A 22,582-nucleotide genomic window follows, 5' to 3' on the forward strand; every position below is an offset into this window, starting at 1 on the left:
TTTTTTTTACCATCAGCAGCTTGCAGCTGGATATCAGTTGCAGAGCCTTCTTCGGTTGGGGTTTCGGTGGAAGAAATTCATGTTCAAGGAAGATAGCTCTTTGGAAATTCTGCTGGAGGTTGATCAGTAACTCATGATTCACTCCTGCTGTTGCGTTTGGGGCTGCTTGCAGTGATGTGAATGCTCAGAAATGAAAATAATGTTTTTTTCTACATCATGGGGTAGCAGGTGTTTAGAACTCTTTGTTTTACAGACAATGTTAGACAATCTTAATATTTAAACTTCACCTTTTAAAGACTTACTAACTTTGAATTTATTATGCCATTCTGACCTAGAACACACAGGAAGTGCGTGTGTGTGTATATATATCCTTAGGCATACACAGATATTGGAGCTTATGTTTGTTTAAGTTGGGACTCTGAAATTAATGGCCTTCTCGGTGACTAATGTACACAGTGACAGATGTGTAATAGATCATCCCAACCTAAAATATTTCTGGCCTGAGTTTTCTGTAACTGAATTTAGTTATGGAGAGCTTTCTGCTTTCATCCCCTGGGATGAAGATTCCAACTAACAGGGGGTGAGAGGAGTGGTCTGCTTTCCCTGGAACGTCTTCAAAGAGACTCATCCAGGTGGGCCTGCCTTTTGCAGCCTAGACAGTGAAGTGAGGAGTGAAAGTTGGTTGAGAGCAAGGGAATCACTTGGCCAATCATACAGGAACCAGCTTATTCCTCTTTCACAAGAGCAACTCTTTATTTCCTTTATTTTGAATAGGTATCAAGACAGCAGCCGTGAGAAAAGGTGATGAATACATCATAAATGGTGGTAAGATGTGGACTACATCTGGGTGCCAAGCAGACTGGATGTGCCTGCTGGCAAATACAAGTGAAGGGCATCCCCATCGAAATAAATCTCTCATATGTCTGCCGATGAATCTACCTGGTAATGACATGACTCTTTTCCTTCTGGGCTGATTTTATTGGTGCTTTTGTTTGTGCAAATTACAAGAAGGAAAGGTTCCAGATAAGAGAAAACACCCATTAATGCTCTTTTAAATTAAATGTTTCATTGTCATACAAAGACAGTTCTGAAATGCATTTGTACTCATGCTTCCACAAAAAAGGAAGAGGATGAGCAAATGAGAAGGAAATTAAATATTTTGCAGACTTCAGCTTGGGACTCCCAAATCATGTGGAAAATTCTTTTTGACCAAAATAAATTTAGAAAAGCTTTTCAGATGCATTAGCAGGGGAGTATTTCATAAGATTTTCTGAGAATGGATAGATTAAGTTACTGCCAAGGAGAAAATTAGTGCTTTAAAGAAATCATTAAAAATAGAGCCAATTTTTTTTTTTTTTTTTTGAGAATAACAACATCCACAGAACTTTTATGTTGGTTTTCTATTCAGAAAAGACTTGTAGATGCAAACAGTCCTCAAAATAACATATTCCCAATTTTCTATCCATTGAAATTTAATTTTGAGCAGTTATTACACCTTTTAAAGGTTTCAAATAATTTTTGTTCTTACACATTCTTAAAGAACACAAAACAAAACTTTCATTGAATTAAACAACTTCTTTAAAAAAAAAAAACTGGTGATTTTTAGGAAGTTCAAATCTTTTAAACTGGCATTGTAGATATGATGATGATGGCAAGAAAACATTGAAATGTATGACTTTTTTTGTTCATTCAATTTGCAGTATTTTATTGTGAAATGTATCATTATCAGCTTTTAATGTGTAGAGAAAGCACAATGGCAGTGAAGCAAATATCTGTATGTTTATTTCTGGGATCAGAGTGAGAACAAAATCCCAGGTCTCCAGTGTTAAACAGATAGTGGTGAGAACATCTTAAGATAACTTCTTACAAATGAATTTAAATATGGAATAAGTCAGAGTAAGCAAATTGCTTTAGGATTGAAGCTAATGGGTTGTGACTTTCTAAACCACTGTTCATGCAAAGCTGGCTTGGAATGAGAACAGGAGATTGACCTGAGCTGATTCACTTGTTGACTCTGGCCTTATCAATAAGTGATGAATGAATGTGGTAACTCAGAGCCAGAATCTCCCTGAATTTCCAGATGACCTTACTTAGCCATCTGCATAAAGTCCTCATGATTTTTCATGAAAGAATCGGAGATGTAGAAATCTTCCTCGAAATATAAATTATGCTCCTCAAAATCTATATGCTTTCTATCTTTTGTGACATGGGTCTGGACCTCCAGAAAGGTCACTGTGCCAAGACTGGTGACCTTTTAAAATGAAATATGGAGACAGTTGATTGTGCTCAGTGAGTGGGCTACATCAGAAATGAAATGTGGGTGGGATACAAAGAGGAAAAGTATGAACAAGGCTGCCAATTGACACAGATGTGAGGAGGAAGCTCCAGCTGCTTTGATACATCCTAAGGATGTGTCTGTGAAAGATCGCTATCTTTAGAGGGCAGCAGACCAAGACTGTACAGGAAGTGTCTGGATGACATCAGAAAGATGCACTATCATGCATCTGTAGACAGATGCATGACAACACTCCAGTGACCACAGTGGAGGACAAGCGTATTATGTCTGACTAACTGCTGCAGTCATCAGGATGTGTGGCAGGGGAAAGACAGGGTTCAAGGCACAGAGGTAACTTGTTCCGTGCTAGCTGTTGGTAGGAGATAGGAGTCCCATGTTTTTCATACAAACGTATTGTTTCGTACATATTGTGATGTAAGAAAAAAAAAAAATCTGAAATGAATTATTAGCTTCAACTACTGGTAGTTACTGGAGATACAAAATGTAATTAACTTTTAGTTGTAGGTTTGTGCAGTGTCTGTTCTATGTTGAAGAAAATCATGGCCTAAATTTGACAAACATTGCTGAAAGCCTCTCATAAAGGGAATTTGGGTAACTGGTGTGGATTCACAGTAGATACTTGCATTAAGCAGGTAAATACTCCTCATACTAGCAAGTATGAACTCTTTCTCATGTGACGGAAAAAGGACTCTACCAAAGTATAAATTGTCCATGTTAGATATGTAGACAAATGGCTAGCAGCCCTCATCTGGGATGTAGTTGTGCACTGGTTTCTCCTGTGGGTCATCAGATAGCACTTAGTAGATTGTACAGAGGATAATAAAGAAGAGAACTTCCAGGAAAGGGGAAAAGAGCATGTTTCTCAAGTTGCAATTTAAAATGTCTCTTTCCATTTGTAACAGCATTAAATGTGGCAGGAGAGAGTGACTACTTTCAGTCAAGATAGGCTAAAAGAAATTAATTAAAAAAAAAAAATTGTCAGAAGGCTGGAGAAGTGAGAGAAAATGAAAAATCAAAGGCACTTGGGAAGAACTGTCCCAGGAAGAGAGAAAGCAATCCATCTCAGTGATACTGGTACAAGAAGCACAAATAGCTTTGTTAGAGTGATTTTTAGAAAGGCAAGCACTTGTCTTTCCTAGGTTGAGATGTGTGTTTTCAGATAGCCTGTGATTTATTTAATACAGACATGTTCTGGGGATTATTTGGGCAGATGATTGCTGCTGCTGGTAATTTTTATTACATAGTACTTTTGAAGAGAATGAAAATTAAATAAAGGAAGAAAGTGTCCATTTCATAGGTAGAGAGATGATTATGTGTTGGTGTCTTTGAAGAGAAAATGTAAAGCATATGCTAGCAAAAGAGAGGGTACTACCTGGCTCTGATGAAGCTTGGCTTCCATCTGAAGGAGATTCATGAAATAATCTAAGAGCAAGTGAAACTGGAAAGGCACAACAAACAAGAAATGCTGCTGGATTCAGGAAAGATAAACACACAATCCAATTGGTAAGAAGCATGAGTAGATGTTTAATGTTAATACTTCTAATTCCTCTAACCAAACCTGCATGAGTTTCCTTCAATAGCTGTTACCTTATGTGGGCCTTGGGCAGCACAGAGTAGGATTGATTTAGCAATACAGAGAACTGCCAGCAGTTGCACTTTTTCCAGCAGAGTCCTTAATAAACATCCCAGTAACAAGAGCCTAAGTGCATCTTCATAGGGGAGGGAGCATATGGCTGGAAGTGGACCAAAACATCTGAGACTCTCAAAGAAAGCAAGCAGTAATGTTCCAGAAATCATTTTGGCCTGTAGATGGTTTCAGAGAGTGTTTGTGTAGCTCTGATTTTAATACAGAAACAAAGCTGCTTTGAAAACAGATGCTTTTCTGGCGTGAGTAGATGCAAATTACTGGGTAGTTTTCAATGTGAGAGTCAAGGATTTTTATATAGCTGCCCTGATTTTCTTCCTCCATTGAACACCTATCAAAGCAAATATTCCTGACACGTAATCTGTTTTTAGATTGGCCAATGGAGTAGCCTTGGGTGGAAGGTGTGAAGTATATCTGGACCTTCTTCTGAGAGCAAGCTTGGCATTTTGAAATAGTGTCAGTATTTCATCTCTGCTTTGCTGAGAGATTAAACTTCCCATAATCTTATTCAGTGCTCCTGGAGAAAATGAATTTGAAATAAATGACTGCCAATTTCTTCTGCCTGGAAGACTAAAGGACTCCTGTCACTAGCAGCTGAGAGATCTGTTCTATTTCAGAAAGAGATGCTCAGTGGAAGTCATAGAATCATAGAATAGCTTGGGTTGGAAAGGACTCAAGGATCATCAAGCTCCAAACCCCCTGTGGCTCCAGGCCTGCCAACCTCCCTTTTAATTCTAGATAAGGCTGCCCACGGCTCCATCCAACCTGTCCTTGAACACTTGAAGGGATGGGCATCCACAACCTCTCTATGCAGCCTGTTCCAGCACCACTCCACTCTTATAGTAAAGACCTTCCCATGATACCCAACCTAAATCTTCTTTCCCTCAACTTAAAACCATTTCCATGCTGTTATCTGCCCTTTCAAAAAGTTAACTCCCCTTCTGTTTATAGGCTCCCTTTAGGTATTGAAATGCTGCAGTGAGGTTGCCCTACAGCCTTCACTTCCCCAGGCTGAACAAGGCCAGCTCCCTCAGCCTGTCTTTGTAGGGGAGGTGCTCCAGCCCTCTGATCATCTTTGTGACCCTTCTCTGGACCCTCTCCAACTGCTCCCTGTCATTCTTGCACTGGGGGCCCCAGACCTGGGCACAGTGCTCTAGATGGGGCTCACGAGGGCAAAGTGGAGAGGTACAATCACCTCCCTGTCCCTACTGGCCCCCCCTCTTCTGATGGAGCCAAGAATACCATCTGCTTTCCTAGCTGCAAGAACACATTGAAGTCATGAAAGATAACATGTACGAGTATGTACAGAAGGAGACCACAGCAATTTGTGTGGTGAATAATTCCTGCTAAGCCACTTCAGAGAGCAGGAGAGGACTATAAGAAATAAAAAAAAAAAACTACCAGAATTTCACCCCACTACAAAACTGGTTAGAATACTATGTCTGTGGATAGTTAAATGTTTTCTTTCCTGCAGAAGACACATATGTTGAAAGCATGTATTTTTCTACATATATTGACTTGTCAGATGTAGTTGACAGTCCCTGCAGAAATCCTCATATCTGATTGTTGGCTTCAGTTTACCATGAAGCACTGTTGATCTCCATGCAGAATTTTTGCATGTTAGCTCCAGGAACACAAGGAGGTAAAGGTGGAAGATTTCAAGGGCTATAACATAAAAACCAGTGGATGTCTGTCTAACTGTTATAGCACAGTAGTGTGTCATACTTGCATCTGAGCAAAAGCAAGGAAGAACTTGTGGAGGATAGAAAAATCTTGATGGGGAAAAAGACAACTGGGGAAGAGTACTTCCTGGTGAGAGTACATAGCTGAAGTCTTAGGTGGCCAAACCTGAAGCAATTTTGAGATCTGAATGGAGATAACAACAAGATTTTCCTACTGGAGTCATGTTCATCTTCAGTAGGCAACTGCACGTTGGGTCAGAGTCTGTGCTGTACAGGGAGATCAGTGGAGAAGCAAGCCATCTTCACTAAGGATGTCCATGTGGAAACTCAAACAAGTGAATCATGATATTTGTAAACCTTCTTTGACTATTTAAATGGACTAGGTAGTAATTACAGGCCATCATAAAATACATAGCCTTAACAAAACTTGTAGTTGATACAGAACTGTTAGATGTTTGTATTTATAAATTGGAGTCTAATCTTTTTGTTACTAGGAACAAGCGAGATCATGTGATTATAAACTCTTCTGTAGGTACAAGAGAAATCAAAATAGGCTTGAAAGTGGAGGATAAATGTGGTGGAAAGAGAAAGAAGAGAATTTCCATGAGTAGAAATTCTCTAGTAACAGTTCAACACAATTCTGCTGTTGTTATTAAATATTTTTTTGCAGTTTCACTGTAGTACAGGGACTCCGAAAATACTACTGAATTGAATTCCAACACTTTATTGCAGTGCACAAAAAAAATCAAACATAAGCAAATAAATAAAGCACTTCATGCACGGTTTGAAGATATGCGTGAAGTGAAATTATTACTACTGGCAAATGATTATTATTTGGGGATATAATTAAAAGACCCTTCAGGTTGCAATTTCTGATTTTCTAGTCAAATAAAATTGAGAAAACTCTTAGAAATGGGATGTGACTACCTATTTTACTTTGCCTCCCAGAATACTATGATGTTTTCCCAGAAGTAGGTTTTGTTATATCCTTGCTGAACTTTACTTTTTAAAAGCACTATCCTTGTACATCTGGCTTTATCTTTCTTGCAGCCTTTCTAATACTCTTTTTTTTCTTCAGGCATTCACATTACTAAGAAGATAGACAAACTGGGCATGAGGTCATCGGACACAGCTCAGATCTTTTTTGAAGACGTAAGAGTCCCTAGCAAAAACCTAATTGGTGAGGAAGGAATGGGTTTTACATATCAGATGTTGCAATTCCAAGAAGAGCGACTGTGGGGAGTAGCCACTGGTAAGTCATCAGTTGTGCTGCAGGGGTCTGACAGGGACACATGGGTCACCCTTACTGCATGACTAATAGCACTTTCCTTTTATTGTAAATTATGACCTCTGTTTTTGAAATGTCACAGCGTAGCTACAGACAATCTTCCCTTTCTACAGGAAAACTTGAAACAAAAAGAAAGTATTTTGAGAGACAGAGGCTAGCAGAGGTTTTCTTCCTTTTCTCAGTGCATTCTGCTGATAAGAAAAAACAGCATCACGTTATGTCAGCTATAAATATAGTATAAAGGCTATCAAAATACCAACATGAAATAAGATTGTGACTTTTCCTGTAGTACAGTAAACTAGGATGTTTACCTTTACCCTAGATTGTAGAAAATGAATGTAGTGCTGTGTAAAGACAGTATTACAACTTTGTTTATGCATGTTTTACCTCAATATACACTGAATGTAGTGGTGTAAAAGCAAATGCCTTTCCCCAAAGTTCTGCTGTCACAGAATTTCTGTTATTCTAATTGTTCTGTTATGTTATTGGCCATACCCAAATCCATATTGAGATTCAAAGATTTTGGATATTTTAGATAACCAGATCCAAACCTGGATTGTCCTTTTTCAGCCTCCCAACCTTCCCCCATCCCATAGCATCTGCACATTTAACTTAACATAAATACTGTTTCATTTTAAAAAGATTAAAGATGTAAGAAGGTTGTATAAGTAACCTCTGTACCCCTGTGCATACGCTGTTAGTGCCTGTATGTGGCTGAGGAATTGGCAACTGTACAAAGTGATATTTTGATTCAGTGACCAAATTAAAAAAAATGACTCCCTGTTGTGGACTGATCCCAGACCAGATATTTTGGAGCTTAGATGCTTAAAACATCTTTGGTTTGGGCAAAATTTCTTAGTTCAGCCTGAGATAAATAGTAAATACGAGGGTAGTTCTAGCAAAGAATGGGAGGTCAGACCTGGATGGGATGATGCTGATCTCTGGCAAGGAGATATGGTCCTGCACTGGCTCTGCTTTTTGCACACTGTTCAGAACATTTACGGGATGGGAGTGAAGCTGTGTTCAAATCCATGCAATAGGAACTCTTTATGCGTAGTATTAAAAGCATAGATTGGGGATTGCTGTAACAAGGACTGTGCTATAACCGAGGGCTTCAGGGTGTTTTGAAAGCAGTCAGGCTCTCTTCTTCTACTTGGTCATAAAAGGTGAATATTCCCTGAAGCCTGTGGTTGGTCTCATCTAGAGAGGACCCCAAGCACTGGGCTGTCTGAGTGTATTCAGGCATTCTTTCTCACACACAGCCTTTGTTTCAGCAGTTCTCAATGTTGTTGTGTTGTTGTTGTTGTTGTTATTTTTCTTTTTCCTTCCCGTGTTTAATTTGGGCTGATTCCAGATCTTTAGGCATCACCTGCAAACAGCCACCGCAGGTGCACAGGTCAGCTCTCTGGTACCATTGCAATGGCCGCTGCAAGCTGGGCCATCTCAGGTCTGCACCATTGTGCTGAACGCCTGGCGCCTGTGCCAAGGCCACTTGCTCAGAACAGCTGTGGTTCAAGCTTGGATGCTGTATGCCCAGGTATGTGCTCAGATAGCGATCGTGGAGATTTACAGGATTCCAGCTAGAAGGGGCTTCTGGAGGTCCTCTCATCGACAGGGCACTTCAAAGCCACATCAGTTTCTTCAGGGCCTTGAACAGGCAAGTTTTGGTAGTCCCTAGTAAAAGAGTACTCCTGCTGAGGCAGAGATGTGACAGATCTGGTACAGAGAGCAGTTTAAATCAGTTTTCTATCCTTGTAAGTAGATGGTACCACAATAGCCTTGGTCTAGAGCTGTGCTTATGCCTCATAGGTGACTATTCTTCATTTCTGGTGGCCACCATCGAAGTACCTCAATTATCTGACTTCGTGTTTCTTTGCTTATCACAGACATATGTTCTACAAAGTTTGGAATGAATCTGAAGGAGTCAGAAGATCAGGCAAAATCAAGCCCTTTGGCAGGAGTTAGTTTTTCTGCAGATGTATTTTTCTGTCTCATTTGTCTACAAGCGTCATCCTAAAAAGAAATCTTTCACTATTCAATGACAGTGTTATTAAACAGCAGTTACTGCGCCACCTTAGGAGAACTTAGAACAGTTTTGCACCACTGAAATCTTGTCAAGATTTGTTTTGATTTATGCAGTTCTGCACCTTGTGCTCTTACCTTTGGTAACTGCATTTCAACACTCCCCATTTGCATGACTGGTCAGCGTAAGCACTGCCTCACCAAAGGAATAAGAAAGAGCTCCTCCAAGCAAAAAGAACATTGCCTGAAACATTGCCTTCTGAAATGTAGCCAAGATATACGGGGACTGTATGGACTTAATTATGCACTTTTATGCTCATTTTGGAGGCTAAGTTAAAACAATAAGAAGCTCCAGGCTGCAGTGATATTCCCCAGGCAGCAGAGCGGCTAGCAGCATTAGTCATGTTCCAGGCAGAGTGACGAGTAGTGACAGCATCAAAACACAAAGTCCAGCAGGTGAGATCATTCATGTCTGAAACCACCGGCAGCTTGGTACTGTCCAGCTTTGCACAACAGCCTGGCAGCCAGCATAGTCTTTCAGGAAGTGGGACACCAGGTCTCAATTCTCCTTTCTTCCAAAATGATGATGAACAATCTGGGAGGGGAATCTTTGGTCCCTCTGCGACCAAGAGAGATGGAGCTCCATCCCACAGTGTCTTTGCTAGGAGGGAACCAGGACTTACTGTGCCCCGAGTTGATTTTGCATTTATCCACTGACAGTCTGATGTAAAATGGGTGAAGAGCTCTGGGAGTGAGGACAAAGCCCACCTCTTGTGTCAAATTGCAAATTTCAGAGATAAGCAGTTGTGGTAAATGAGAGAAAAAGTGTTGTTCAGAGCCAGTTGCCTGATGAATGTGGTTTGTTACACCACAACTTCATAGGCATTGCAAGCTTCCAGTCCTGCAAATTGTTTTACAACCACAAGCATTTTGCCGATATTCCAGACTATGTGCATGCCTTCAGTAATTTTGTAATTAGGTCGGCACATGTTCATTCTGCCCCTCTTTTCTGGCCCTCAGATGGACGTTTCTCATTCTCTATTCATGGCTATTCATACGACAACAAAAAGCATTGGTTGCTTTTAAGCACTTGAGGGACTGATCCTGGCTTGCTTGCTTTGACTCCTAAAATTTGGTAGAGGCAGTTTGCTGCAATTCTTTTTTTCCTTTTTGTTGTTGTCACTTGGAGAGTTGTTTTTCTTTTATAAAATATTTTAGTATAAAATATAGCATGAAATATAATGTGCTTCAGTCTTCCATTTGCTTATTAGTTATCTTCTTCTTGGCCAAATATTAGAATGTGTGTGCTATGTTTCCTTCCTTCTTCTTTTTTTTTAACCTTTTAAAATGAATTTTCAGGGAAACAGATTTAAAATATAAACGGAAAGTGAATTACCTGTAAGGCTTTTTTTTTTCTTCCAAGAATGTTACTTTGCAAAACTGGGTCACAAGTGCAATCTTTTCTTCCAAGTGGCACATTGTCAGAGGTGTTGGTAAAAGTCACTGTGTTTCCTGCTTCACTGAGGAGGATGAGCTGCCACGTATCTCCCTCATGTTGTGACACTCAGCAAACACCGTCACTTTGAGGACCTGTCACACCGACCACAGGAAGGGAATGTCACTATGGTGAAAAAGCAAACAGTTTTCTTGTGAATTGCTTAACTTGGAGGCAAAGAGGGAGTTCAGTGAGTGTATGAGAGAGCAGAATGGCACTTCTCTAATGAATTCTCTCTGCTCCTGTAGCCTCAGTTTTATGAGCACCATTGAGTCACGGCCAGTAAGCAGCATGACAGATCCTTTTGCATGGGCAACCAGCATCCGTAAGAGACAGATGTTCAGCTTGGAGCTTGCTCTACACCAGAGAGGGATCAGCAGCTGCCTGAGAAAAATGTATTCATTTTGTTCTGCATTGGCTGGAGACACAACAAATCAAAGTGTGTTTCTAATGACCAAGAGTTTCAAGTAGGGTAATAGAAATTGGATGGAAGTAGGAGGAAAAGATTGGCAGCTGCAGAACAACTGTGAGCGCTTTCACAATGCTCCATTGCCTGCTAGACCACATGGTCCCTGTGCTGTCCCAGGGTGACATTCCCTGCATGTGCTGTCAACCCAAACCCTTGGGACCAAGTTTGCCCAAGGATGTGAAGAATACTGTATGTATGACAAAAGAGAAAACAAATGCATGCAAACAGATGAAAGTTCAGAGAGAAAACGAGTTCCACTGTTGACAATGGCATTTCTCTGTACTTACTGGCAAAGTATTGTGTGCTGTTACGTTGTATGGAGTTGCTGTCAGTCCTGATTATCCTTTACATGCTGCATTGCTTTAGCGTTTGCTTCACAGTTGAGCTTTGCCATTTTAGAGCTATGCTTATAGCTCTAAATACCTGTCCTGAAAAAATCTCCTCTCTAATTTGTTTGCAAATGGCAGTTTGGTTTATCTCCCAGCAGCTCAGGCTCAGCTGTATGCTGCCCAGCTTGGAGTAAGGAACAAGAGATGCTAAGACACCTCTTGCTCTTTCTGTAGCATCTCTGCAGCTGGAGACCACAGAAGTACAAGCAAAAAAGCTGTTAACGTCTTACATCTTACAGTATTGTTTTATCATCCTTTAGGAAAACAGGGTTGTTCCTTCCATACAAGAAACATACCTGAAAAGAGCAATTAGTTCCTGTCCAGAAAACAAATGTTAGAACAGCAGCATATAATTAGCACAGAAGAAACCAAGATATTTGTAAAAGTTTGTTTTGGCAAAACAAGCATTCAGGCTAGTTTTTTTTTAGTAAGGAGGGGAAAATATTAAAGGAATAAGAAAAGCTAATCACCTTATGTAACATGGTGGAGACAGGATGCAAAAAGCAATGCTCTGTGGAGGAGCTGATGAATAATAGCAGTGAGGGGCTGGTGGTGGGAGCCCAAGTCTGCATATAAGAACAGTGTAGGGATGTATATGAAAATGTGTGAGAGCAGTATAGGGATGAAATTTTAAGAAGTGTTCTTGAAATTCATGCAAAATGGAGTACTGAAGCACACCGTGCTCCTGTGAGGAAGTTGCATGTAGAGCCATGGCAGGTGGGGAAAGGGATTTTATAGTACTACAAGGCTTTGTTAAATTTTATATTGCATTTTATATTCAGATTTTTGTGTTTCAGATTCTAAATGAGGGTGAATGTAGATTGAGTATTTTCAAAAGAGAAAATGCAACACTTCTCGTAACAATATATTTGTGAGCTCATTCCACTCTTACCCTCCCTGCTGTTAGTCACAATTACATGGGCCCACATTTTCCAAACCCCACAAATTTGGCACCAGTTGTTATGCTAGCTAAGCTGTAAGAGACTGAGCCTATCCCTTCACAGATTGCTGGTTTGCCTTGTAAAATGTCTCTCTTTTCTTGACTAAAGTAGCTAAAAAAAATTGCAGCAAACTAATTCTCTTAATTCAAAGTAGTGTCTTCCATTTCTGACCTGTCTTCAAGCAGTGTCCTCTCTTGGTTCTGTTTTCATTAGAAGCACAGTTCAGGATTCACTCAAAGTCGCTATGAAGATTCATACTTTTCTCTCCCATTCTTTGTTAAGATTAGATCACAGAATGCAGTCATATTCTGTTCATGTTCCATGATCTCTGAATATGCTTCTACCTACTCTCTGAAACCTTTCTTGAATTTCCATTTCTACCATTGCTCAGAGTGCACACTGTCTGCCTTCAGATTTTCTTTTGGGATTGTATCTGCCCTTCAGGACACAGATAGCATGGAAAGCAGGAGTTGTCACAAGTTTGTGATAAAAGCCCCAAATGATGTATGAAAGATAAGGATTGCATACGTGTAATTACACACTGTGCTCTCTGACTTTGCTGAGTTTGGGGCTCAGGTGTAACGAGGATAAGAAACCTGTTATCAAGGTACAAGGGAATGCCAGTGTTACGAATTGAAACTACACCCGAGACTGAGCATATGGAGTGATTTACGTTAGAAAAAATAACATTTTGAAAAATGTTTGTATTGAAAGAAAACTAATGTCTTTTTCAGCAAGAAGAAAATGAAACTGGGTTGCATTAAGAGAAGCATGACCAGCAGGTTGAGGGAGGTGATTCTGCCCCACTACTCTTCTCTTGTGTGACCTCCACCTGGAGTACTGCATCCAGTTCTGGGGCTCCCAACACAAGAAGGACATGGAGTTGTTGGAGCAGGTCCAGTGCAGGACCATAAAGATGAACAGAAGGCTGGAGCACCTCCCCTGTAGGGACAGACTGGGAGAGCTGGGGCTCTTCAGCCTAGAGAAGGCTCCAGGGGAACCTTATAGCTGCTTTCTAGTACCTGAAGGAGGCCTACAGGAAAGCTGGGGAGAGACTTTCTGTAAGGGCACGTAGCAACAGAACAGGGGAAATGGCTTTAAACTGGAAGAGGGTAGATTTAGACTAGATATTAGGAAGAAATTCTTTACTGTGAAGGTGGTGAGACACTGGAACAAGTTGCCCAGTGAGGCTGTGGATGCCCCCCTCCCTGGAAGCATTCAAGGCCAGGCTGGTTGGGGTTTTGAGCAACCTGGTCTAGAGGGAGGTGTCCCTGCCTATAGCAGGGGGTTGGAATTAGATGATCTTAAAGGTCCCTTCCAACCCAAACCATTCTGTGATCTGTAGAAAGCAATGTCTTGCAATGTCTTTTTCTGTGTTTTGATTCTTAAAGTCTTGACACCACTGGAAACTATAATACAAGAAACCATTGACTACACTCGCCAGCGGAAAGTGTTTGGCCAGTCTGTGCTGCAGAACCAGGCCGTACATTTCCGCCTGGCAGAGCTGGCAACCGAAGTGGAGCTGCTTCGCTCGCTGCTGTACCGTACCATTGGTGAGTTCCCATGTCTGCCTCCTCAGATGTGCTTTTTGCTTTGCAAAGAACAGTGTTAGGCTGAAGGAATATGGGGAGATGGTTGCCAAACTGTGGTCAGTGACTGTGTGTATGTAATCTTTTTTCCTTTTTAGCTCTCTACGTGGAAGGCAATGATGTGACCAAATTTGCTTCCATGGCTAAGCTAAAGGCAGGTCGTCTGGCCCGTGAGGTCACTGACAGCTGTCTCCAGTTTTGGGGAGGAATGGGATTCACCAGTGAGGTTCTGGTGAGCAGATTTTACAGGTAAGCAAGTGAATGGTGAAACCAGGATGTTTCTTTACTCAAATTTGTCTCTTAAATATTCTGCTAAAAGATCACTCAATCAAAGGGCCAGCAGCCACTGGCTTACATGACTAGTATTGTCCACAGAACAGCGTGTCACTGATTTATATTAGGGCTCACACTGCAATCGCTGAGCACACCATGCAAGTGCTGACTGTTCTTTTGCCAAATGTTGGCCATATTATAACAATGTGGTTTGAACTACTCACAGGTTAGCTTGAATTTCAGGTAAAGGAAATAAAGTCCATGTTTTCCCTAGTGAATCTTTGGCACCTGCCAGGCAATTGGACAAGGAAAAAAAGGCAAAGCCTATGAATGAGATTTTTTTTTTTCTTTTGCTCTTTTCTTGTAATCTTGATTACAGAAACAGAGCTAAAATAAAACAGCAGTATTTCTCCTAACTGTGAGGGACCACTGAAAATCAGTTTCATTTTTTTCTTCACATCTCCACTCCAAATACGTGTTCGAAAGTGGAGTTCAGCATTGGGCTCCTTCAGTAAGCTTTACTGCAGGAAGAGACACCACTGGCCCTGCCTACAGCCCCACCGTAGTCATTCCTGATAGCAGTCTCCATGTAATTAGTCACACCAGGTACCATGTGAGACATCTGAGAGCCGTGACTGCTTCCAGCAAGTCATTAGATCATTAAAACAGCCTTTTTGCAAAGGCCCATGCTAGGCCTTTGAAATTTTGCAGTGTATCTACTTCTGTGGCAAAATTCCCTCAAAGCAAACTATTTTTCTGGCTGCTGTTAGCAAAATTCTGGCCCCATCCAATATTGTGCCAGGGGACCAAGATGGAACTTAATTTTTCTTCCAAAAGTAGATTTCAGTTCAGCCCTTGTAACACAATACCTCATTAACGGTTGGCAAAGTAGTGATTCTGCTGGTAAATGATGTATTTGTGTAAAGTGAGAAAAGATCGTGTTAAATAAACCTGTAAAAAGCTCATTTCTTTATAATTGTTTTTTTAATATATGTATATATGTATATATATATATATATTTTTTTTTTAGTAATGAGGGCTATTTGAAAGAAGTAGAAACAGCACGTTAAAGTGTGATATAAACTTATCAGTGACTTCATGTCAAGTCTCTTCTGTTGAAACCAGTACAAAAGAGAGAAGAGACACACCTTCTGCTATTTAGTTCCTGTCCTTGGTTGAGGAGATAGAGATGGGAGAGCACTACACCAAACACCCAAGTCATGCTTTGATGCTCAACACATACAACATAGGTAATAGGGTCTAACAGCACAGGTAATGCAGACGCTTTCTCTTCCTGCAAATGGAGCAGCTAAACTCTCTGTTCTTGAGTGTGTCTTTCTGCAGTGACCGCCCTGCCTTCAATGGCAGACTAGCAGAACACAGGGTTCCTCCAGAAATAGGAGTTATTACTCTTTCTGCCTTTAAGAGCATTTTATGAACATGGAATGCCTTTGTGGTAAATCAGAGACTTTTTCAACTCGTGGATTCCTGAAAGGTACAGTCTGCTGTATGGTGGTAGTTTCAAGCCAATTGTCAGTAGGAGTTTTTTTCTTATTTACCTTTGTCATCACTTCTTTATTAGTAGCAAATGGTCCTCAGTGAAGCAGATGCTGAAAGCTACTGTGGTAGGCACTTGGAATATAATGAATACTTGTCTCAAAGCACTTGCCTTCAGTGTAGTCATGTATAGACACTAAGTCATGTACATTTGTATGGCTTTGACTTGTCTTTAGATTTCCTACCCCAGGCGGGTTTTTCCATGTGAATTCCAGAATGGTTTCTAAGCACCTCAGTACAGTCACATTTTTCCTGAGAAGAAATCCAAAGTATTTCCTAGTAGTATCAACTGTGTCTGCTGGCTAAAGAAATACATCTTTCTGCTTCTAAAAAAAAAAACCACTTATAAATAAGGCAAAAAGTAGTGTGATACTTAAACCCTAAAATTTTCTGTGAATCAGTAAAATTCCCTCATTGAGTAACCATAAGCACCAGGGAGAAGTAGAGTATTACCTAAATAAACAATTACAGGTTCAAGTTAGAATCCTGTTAATCTGAACAATAAGCAAAGCAGCAACTTTCCTAAAACCGTTGTGTTTTTTGTACAGCAGTCTGAGTAACCATTCACGTCACTGTGATATTTGTAAAGTAGCACACAGGGCTTACAATAACTGCACAGCATGACAGCCTGTCATAATGTACAAGGATTTCTGCTGCACAATACTAACTAAAGTTCCAAGGAAATGTTAGTCTCTAACACGTCAGGCTGTTTATCCTCAAAAAGCATAAGGCTGGTTAGTGCATTAAGTCTTTGAATTTTGGTCATTGGTGTTTCTAGGGAGATACTAAACAGATCTAGCACAACAGCCTGACAAAAGGCTTTATACACAGCTGTCAGTTTTAGTAGTTCATAGTTTGCAGATCAAGTGTCTGTTCTAAAGTACTGTATAAAAAGTGTAGCTGAAGGTACCTGTTTAATCATGTAGGAGCCTATACTGGGCTGATTTAATATACTTAAATGTTTCATTTTCAGTTGTAGGGATTCTGAGAAGGAGAATGAGTTGGAAAAAATGGAACTGAGCCCAAAGACCAAAGAGTTTAATAGAAACACATAAATAAAAAATAAAGAGTGGAGTTTCTAGGCTTCAGCTTACTAATGTGATTCTGGAGAAGAAAGACAGACTGGAGTTGTGTTTGTCTGCTTTTCTCTCTCTGACATCAAATGCCTCAAAGATACCATGACTTAGGAAAAATCAGTTATTGAACAAAGCTCCCATCTATATGAAAGCCCCAGGCTGAGGTAGACCAGAGGGAGGGAAAAATTCAGAAGAAAGTCTGTTGCAATTTTTCAGATTTCACAACTTCTTATAAAAAGATTCAGTTAGTGAATATTTCAGTAGTAATTGAATCATAGAATTGTAGAATGGCCTGAGTTGAAAGCGGCCTTAATGATCATCGAGTTTCAACCTCCCTGCTATGTGCAGGGTTGTCAACCACCAGACCAGGCTGCCCAGAGCCACATCCAGCCTGGCCTTGAATGCCTCCAGGGATGGGGCATCCACAGCCTCCTTGGGCAGCCTGTTCCAGTGCATCACCAGCCAGTGCAATTTCAAACACTTCTGTTGAGGTAGGAAGAACTTGTTGACTGGAGCTCTTAAAAAAGTGGGGGTTTTTTGTTTTGTTTTTTGTTTGTTTGTTTTTCCCCCAACCTTAATGATTCGGTGATTCTATTATAATTTTAAAGTATTAAACAATGTCTGTAGCGGCTGTCAGTTCTTACAGGTTTTACTCTTGTGGGGATGTGATGGGAAGAATACTGATTTTTTTCCTTGGTGCACTGTGAAAGACTTGAGAAAGTAATACTAAAAATTCTTGATCGATTGTTCATGTAGAATAGATAAAGCGTATATAGCTGCAGAAGAAAAGATTTCTTTCTCCATCTGCCATCTAGGTGTTGCAAGTTTTATTTGTAAGTAAGGATGGCTAAAAATCTAACTGTAGAGTATCTCTGAGTAAGGAATGAATGCATTTCCTTCTAAATTAAAAAACAAAAAACAAAAAAACATTTGCAATATTTTAATTAGTTTCATTCATTATTTCATTTTTTAGTATTTATTCATTTTTTATAAAACCTGTCTCAACTAGAATGATCCCAGTCATTGGTTTATTCTGTTTTATAGTTTATATATTTATATGTTATAGTTATATATAAATATATAATAATAATAAATAAATAAAGATAATGATAAATAAATAATATATAAATATTTATGTATTTACATATTATAGTCAGTCTGTGTAATTATCACAATTTGTTTGTGTGAAACAAAACAAAGCCCGTCCATGCTACTGACAAAGAAATCTACTTTGCAGTCAGCAGCTAACTGTTGGGGCAAGAATAATTACTGCGCAGTGATCTGTGAAAACAAATACGTGTTTTCAGCCTTTTTTTACATAGCTCTTCTAAGAGTCTGAAGATGGAAGAGATCACACGACGTTAAACTTGAGGATACATCTGTAAATTTTGTGGAGAAAAATCTTGCCAGTAGTGCAATTTTAACATAATAATGGTGAGGAGAGGAAAAAAGAAGCTGTTAACTCTTTGAATCAAGTGCAATTTGTGCTGGCAGAAAGCACCATTAAAATAGTCCTCTTGGAATCAGCGATGCTCTGAATCACATAGATCTTAAGGATTTGGCAAGGTGCAGTACCAGTGCTTTCCTAGCAAAGGAGGGAGCAGCATCCCTGAGGGAATCACTGCTATGAAGTCAGGCTGACAGGGAAAACAGAACCGAAATAACCAAAACCCCTGCTCTCAAGAGTGCTCACTTTTTCATGTCAAAATGGCACTGATAACTCCTATCAGCCTCAGCTGGAAAAGGGAAAGAAAAATACTTATTTTCTTAGAGCTTCAAGTTATGTGAAGACATCTGCATTGAAGACCATGCAGGTTTGTTCAGGAGTTTTGAACAGTAAGAACTTTTTAGATCCTACTGTTATATGGCTTTGAAGAGGAAAGTGTAATTCAGAGTACCCCCCTCAGTGGGCAGAGCCTCTTGGCTGCAGGCAGTAAATGGTAGTAGGATGCACAACTACAACACACTCTACAGTTTTATTGGCTTGATGCTAGAAATAGATTTTGCGTGTGACGGTAGTTGCAGCCTTAGTGCCTGTGAAGCATATTACAAGTACAAAAGCTGCACTTGTGTTCACTGTGAGATCAATTGGTACCTGTCCTTCATTTTCCCAGCCTGAAAAACAGTCCTGATGATGAGCACAGCTTGGTTTGTGCAAACACCGGCCAAAAATGAAAATTAAAACTGAACAACTGCACCGAAACTTCGCAACTTAGTAACATGTTCAGGCTGTAAATTAGAGGGTCCTTCACATTTCTGCAAGAGGTTCTATGTTAGCTAACTATAAAAATAGAAAACTTCATTTGGTGATGCGGAGGGTCCTTTCCGTCCTGTTTGCCTACTAACTGGAAAGGATTGGTAATGTGGATTGAGGTTGGTAGGTAGGAAGGGCTCCTCACCCTCCCTCATAAGTTTTTTAAGCCAGCATTGAAGAAATGGTTATTTTTTTCATCCATCAAAAATGGACTTTTTTTTCAGGTGGGTGGGATGCCTTGATATGAAACTCCTTGTGGGGAGCATTGCAGTTTGGGTTTGTTTGTTTGTTTTTTGAGTTGAGGGGCAGTGAATGCAATGATTATCATTTCCCCAGGCAAATTGCTTTGGCGTCCTGATCCTTCTAGTCTTCAAGGAAAACAGCATTCAACAGCATCTCTCAAAATTACACCTCCTGTACCTGTTGAGTGCATTTGGGGCTGGTTCCTTATCGTCCCTGATACGCCACTGCATATCAGTGCTCATCTCCCCCGAGTTCCAGGTAGTTGAGGGGCTGCAGTTCTGCACTGGAGGCAACAGTATGGCAACGTGGGAATCAGAAGGCAAGGTGTTGCTGTTCCACAACAAAAGCATTCCATATTATTATTATTCCATATAATATATTCCATATATTAAAATATTCATATGCTGTGTTAATATATTACTGATATTAACAATCAAACTATTTACTTATAATAGCTTACATGTAAGTTTACTACATAACCTTCCTCAGCATCCTCACGCTGTTCCTGGGAGGATAGTTAGTCCCATGGTTTTGTTTTCTTACATTGAAAGCAAATCTTATTTTTAGAAGGAGGGCTGGTAGATTAACAGCATTTGAATCCTTTGTCATCTTGATCCATTTAAACTAGGTAAAATCTTCTGTCCTGTCTCACAGGAGAGTGATCAACATTAGTTGCTTGCCTGCAGTTTCTGGAGGAAATATTCCTCAAAACAGAGACAAAAATGTAATCACCAGCAATTCTGATGAACAGACTGACAGACACACACACACAGTCATGTGAAACGCTCCTCTTTTTAGAAGGCATTTGTATAATGGCTATCTAATAATTTGAAATATCTGTCACACAATGCCAAAGCCAGATCTCATCACTGCCTATTTATAACTTCATATAAACAAGCCACAAGTCTGAGATTTCTGCTGCAAATGGAAGATTTTTATCTGCACCACGAAGTAGTTTTGTGGATTACTTACTGTGACAACAGTGCTGTGAAGATGCTAAGCATTGTCAGAGACTTGAAAAAGAAGCACCATAGCACAAAGAACAAGTAACCTACCGTTGTTCCAATTCTGTTGCCTTCAACAAAACCTGTACGAAGGTGGGAAATTTTCACGCTATCAAATTAAGTAGAGGCAGTTCAGCAGAACTGTTTTTCTTTCATTTTTTCCTCCTCCCCAAAGAGGAACAGAAACTTGCTCAGAAAATTGCTTGAAGTGCAGTAGTTAGCATTCTAGCTAGCCAAGGGAATTGAAGCAATACTGTGAAGGATGATTTAGCAATATAAATGGTGGGTTTTAAATAAGTCCAGTTAGAAAGATCATATCAAAAGTAAATAAGCTTGGAGCAGCTGTTCATTTTTAAATCAGAGAAGCTAATGCATATTTAAACTATAGTTGTGCTAGATATCATATTAGCCATTAGGGAGACCAGGGTGCTTTTTTTGGTTGAAGAACGTACTGTATAAGAAAAGTACCTTCCCCATACAGTTCTGCAATACCTATGTATTGATTGACTAATACTTCTTTTACCAGAGCCAGGCAAAGTTAAATGCTTCAACATGTTTTGCTGTTGCCCCCTAAAATCTTCCTCATCTCCTACAATTCATAGAATCATAGAATTGCTCAGGTTGGAAAAGACCTTTAAGATCATCGAGTCCAACCACAACCTATCCATACCAACCTAACAGCCCACTGCTAAATCATGTCCCTGAGCACCACATCCAAATCCAAACGGTTTTTAAGCACATCCAGGGATGGTGACTCAACCACCTCCTTTGGGAGCCTATTCCAGTGCTTAACAACCCTTTCTGTGAAGAAGTTTTTCCTGAAAATTGTTGAATGACGGCTACACACAGCTTTGGCAGAGGAGCAGTGGCAGCACTGCAGGACCTATTGCAGATTGACGCACGAGGAGGAGGCAGTGAATGAGGCATTCTGCAAACAGCTGGCAGAAATTTGGTGCACAGGTAACTAGGAAGAGCCAGTTGATACTTTTACATGGCAGGCCAGGGATGGGACCTATCCAGCAGTCTCCACAGAAGCTGCAGAAGCTCTGGCCAGGCTTACATGGGCAGCTGTATACTAGGAGAAAGTGTAGCTTACTTGAAGAGTAAAATACAGTGTTCTGCCAAGTTAAGGTTACTTTTGAAAGAATGTAACCACTGGTCACGCTAAATTAAATCTCCTCACCTTGAACTATCAACACACTTGTCAACAGAAGGGTATTTATGGTACTGACACACAGTTGTCTGCATCATGCACGCACTAATAAACAAGGGATTTAAATGCAATAAAAGCAGCTCCATAATGAATGCAGAGAGGAATAAATGAGCACGTGCAATTGTTCTACCAGTACAGTATGGAAATATTTATATCTGCTCTTTGTGTTTTTACAGGGATTTGAGACTGCTATCAATAGGTGGTGGTACAGATGAAACCATGCTTTCTATTATATGCAAATACATGGAAACACTTCCAAGGAAATAACACATCTGCACTCTTCCTCAGAAACTTAAGAAAGCAAGAGCATGGTTATTACTGCATCCTGAAGGTAACAGACAACGTGATTCAAGCGTGGAAGAAATAGGAACGGTATTTATAAAATAACAGTAACTTTTCCAGGAAAATACTTGTCAGAGTGTTTGACCAATATCATAATGCACGTTCTCTAATATCAAATTAATGTTAATGCCTGCAAGATTTTTTTCCATTCTTAGTGATTTACAGCTTTGAGGGCTGTGGTGATCCAAGCTAAAGAAATCTTGTCTTCTTCAATCAAGGTACAGCTGCATCTTAGATCATCTATGCAACCAATTAAGAAACACAACTTCCACATGGGTCCAGGATAATTTCAGTAGTAGCATAATCTAATTTCACTTCACTTTGCTTTCAAGTCACAAATTATTTATTCCATATCAGTTGATATTCAAGTACAGGAACAATGGTTTTGTTCTCAGTTCCCATTATCTTCCGTATCTCTCACTTTTAGCAAGTAAACATCAAAATTAGTTCCTTCAGCAAAACCAAGTCAAAAATCACAAGCCCCCCAATCCAGTCACCATCATTACCTTCTTACTCTTTGCTGCACTCTGACACAGATGATTGGTGGTAGCACTGGAGGCAGATTTTTATCTTTAGAATACTGCAAACAATACCTTAATTGTACTGGAAACTTTTGGAGGCCTGAATTTCAGCAGTAAGGTTTCATGTTTTATGTGCATTTATGAATGAAAAATATTAAAGTGTTAACATGAATATTGTAATCAGTTAAATGAGACCATAAAATGTGCACGCCACGATTAAGTTGAAGCAGAAGTGTACTAAATATTACACTATTAAAATAAATAAAACTAAATATTTTCAATA

The 22,582-nt window shown here is 39.9% G+C and overlaps 1 protein-coding gene across 1 annotated transcript; it reads left to right on the plus strand.

The window, feature by feature from the left end:
- Nucleotides 1-753: 753 nt before the first annotated feature.
- On the plus strand, nt 754-22,582 carry LOC100540124 (probable acyl-CoA dehydrogenase 6). Its single transcript, XM_019616361.2, has 5 exons — nt 754-942; nt 6,702-6,875; nt 13,619-13,780; nt 13,915-14,065; nt 21,613-22,582. Exons 1-5 carry the CDS (start codon nt 831-833, stop codon nt 21,701-21,703), a joined length of 690 nt encoding a protein of 229 aa, XP_019471906.1. The 5' UTR covers nt 754-830; the 3' UTR covers nt 21,704-22,582.

Source organism: Meleagris gallopavo, chromosome 6 (genome assembly GCF_000146605.3).
Source record: "Meleagris gallopavo isolate NT-WF06-2002-E0010 breed Aviagen turkey brand Nicholas breeding stock chromosome 6, Turkey_5.1, whole genome shotgun sequence".
Lineage (NCBI taxonomy): Eukaryota > Metazoa > Chordata > Aves > Galliformes > Phasianidae > Meleagris > Meleagris gallopavo.

Excerpts from the sequence above, each read along its gene's own strand:
- LOC100540124 (XM_019616361.2), top strand. The coding sequence starts at position 831 with ATGTGGACTACATCTGGGTGCCAAGCAGACTGGATGTGCCTGCTGGCA. Across the intron at positions 943-6,701 it reads TCTGCCGATGAATCTACCTG|GCATTCACATTACTAAGAAG; the intron begins GTAATGACATGA and ends TTTTTTCTTCAG. Across the intron at positions 14,066-21,612 it reads CTGGTGAGCAGATTTTACAG|GGATTTGAGACTGCTATCAA; the intron begins GTAAGCAAGTGA and ends GTGTTTTTACAG.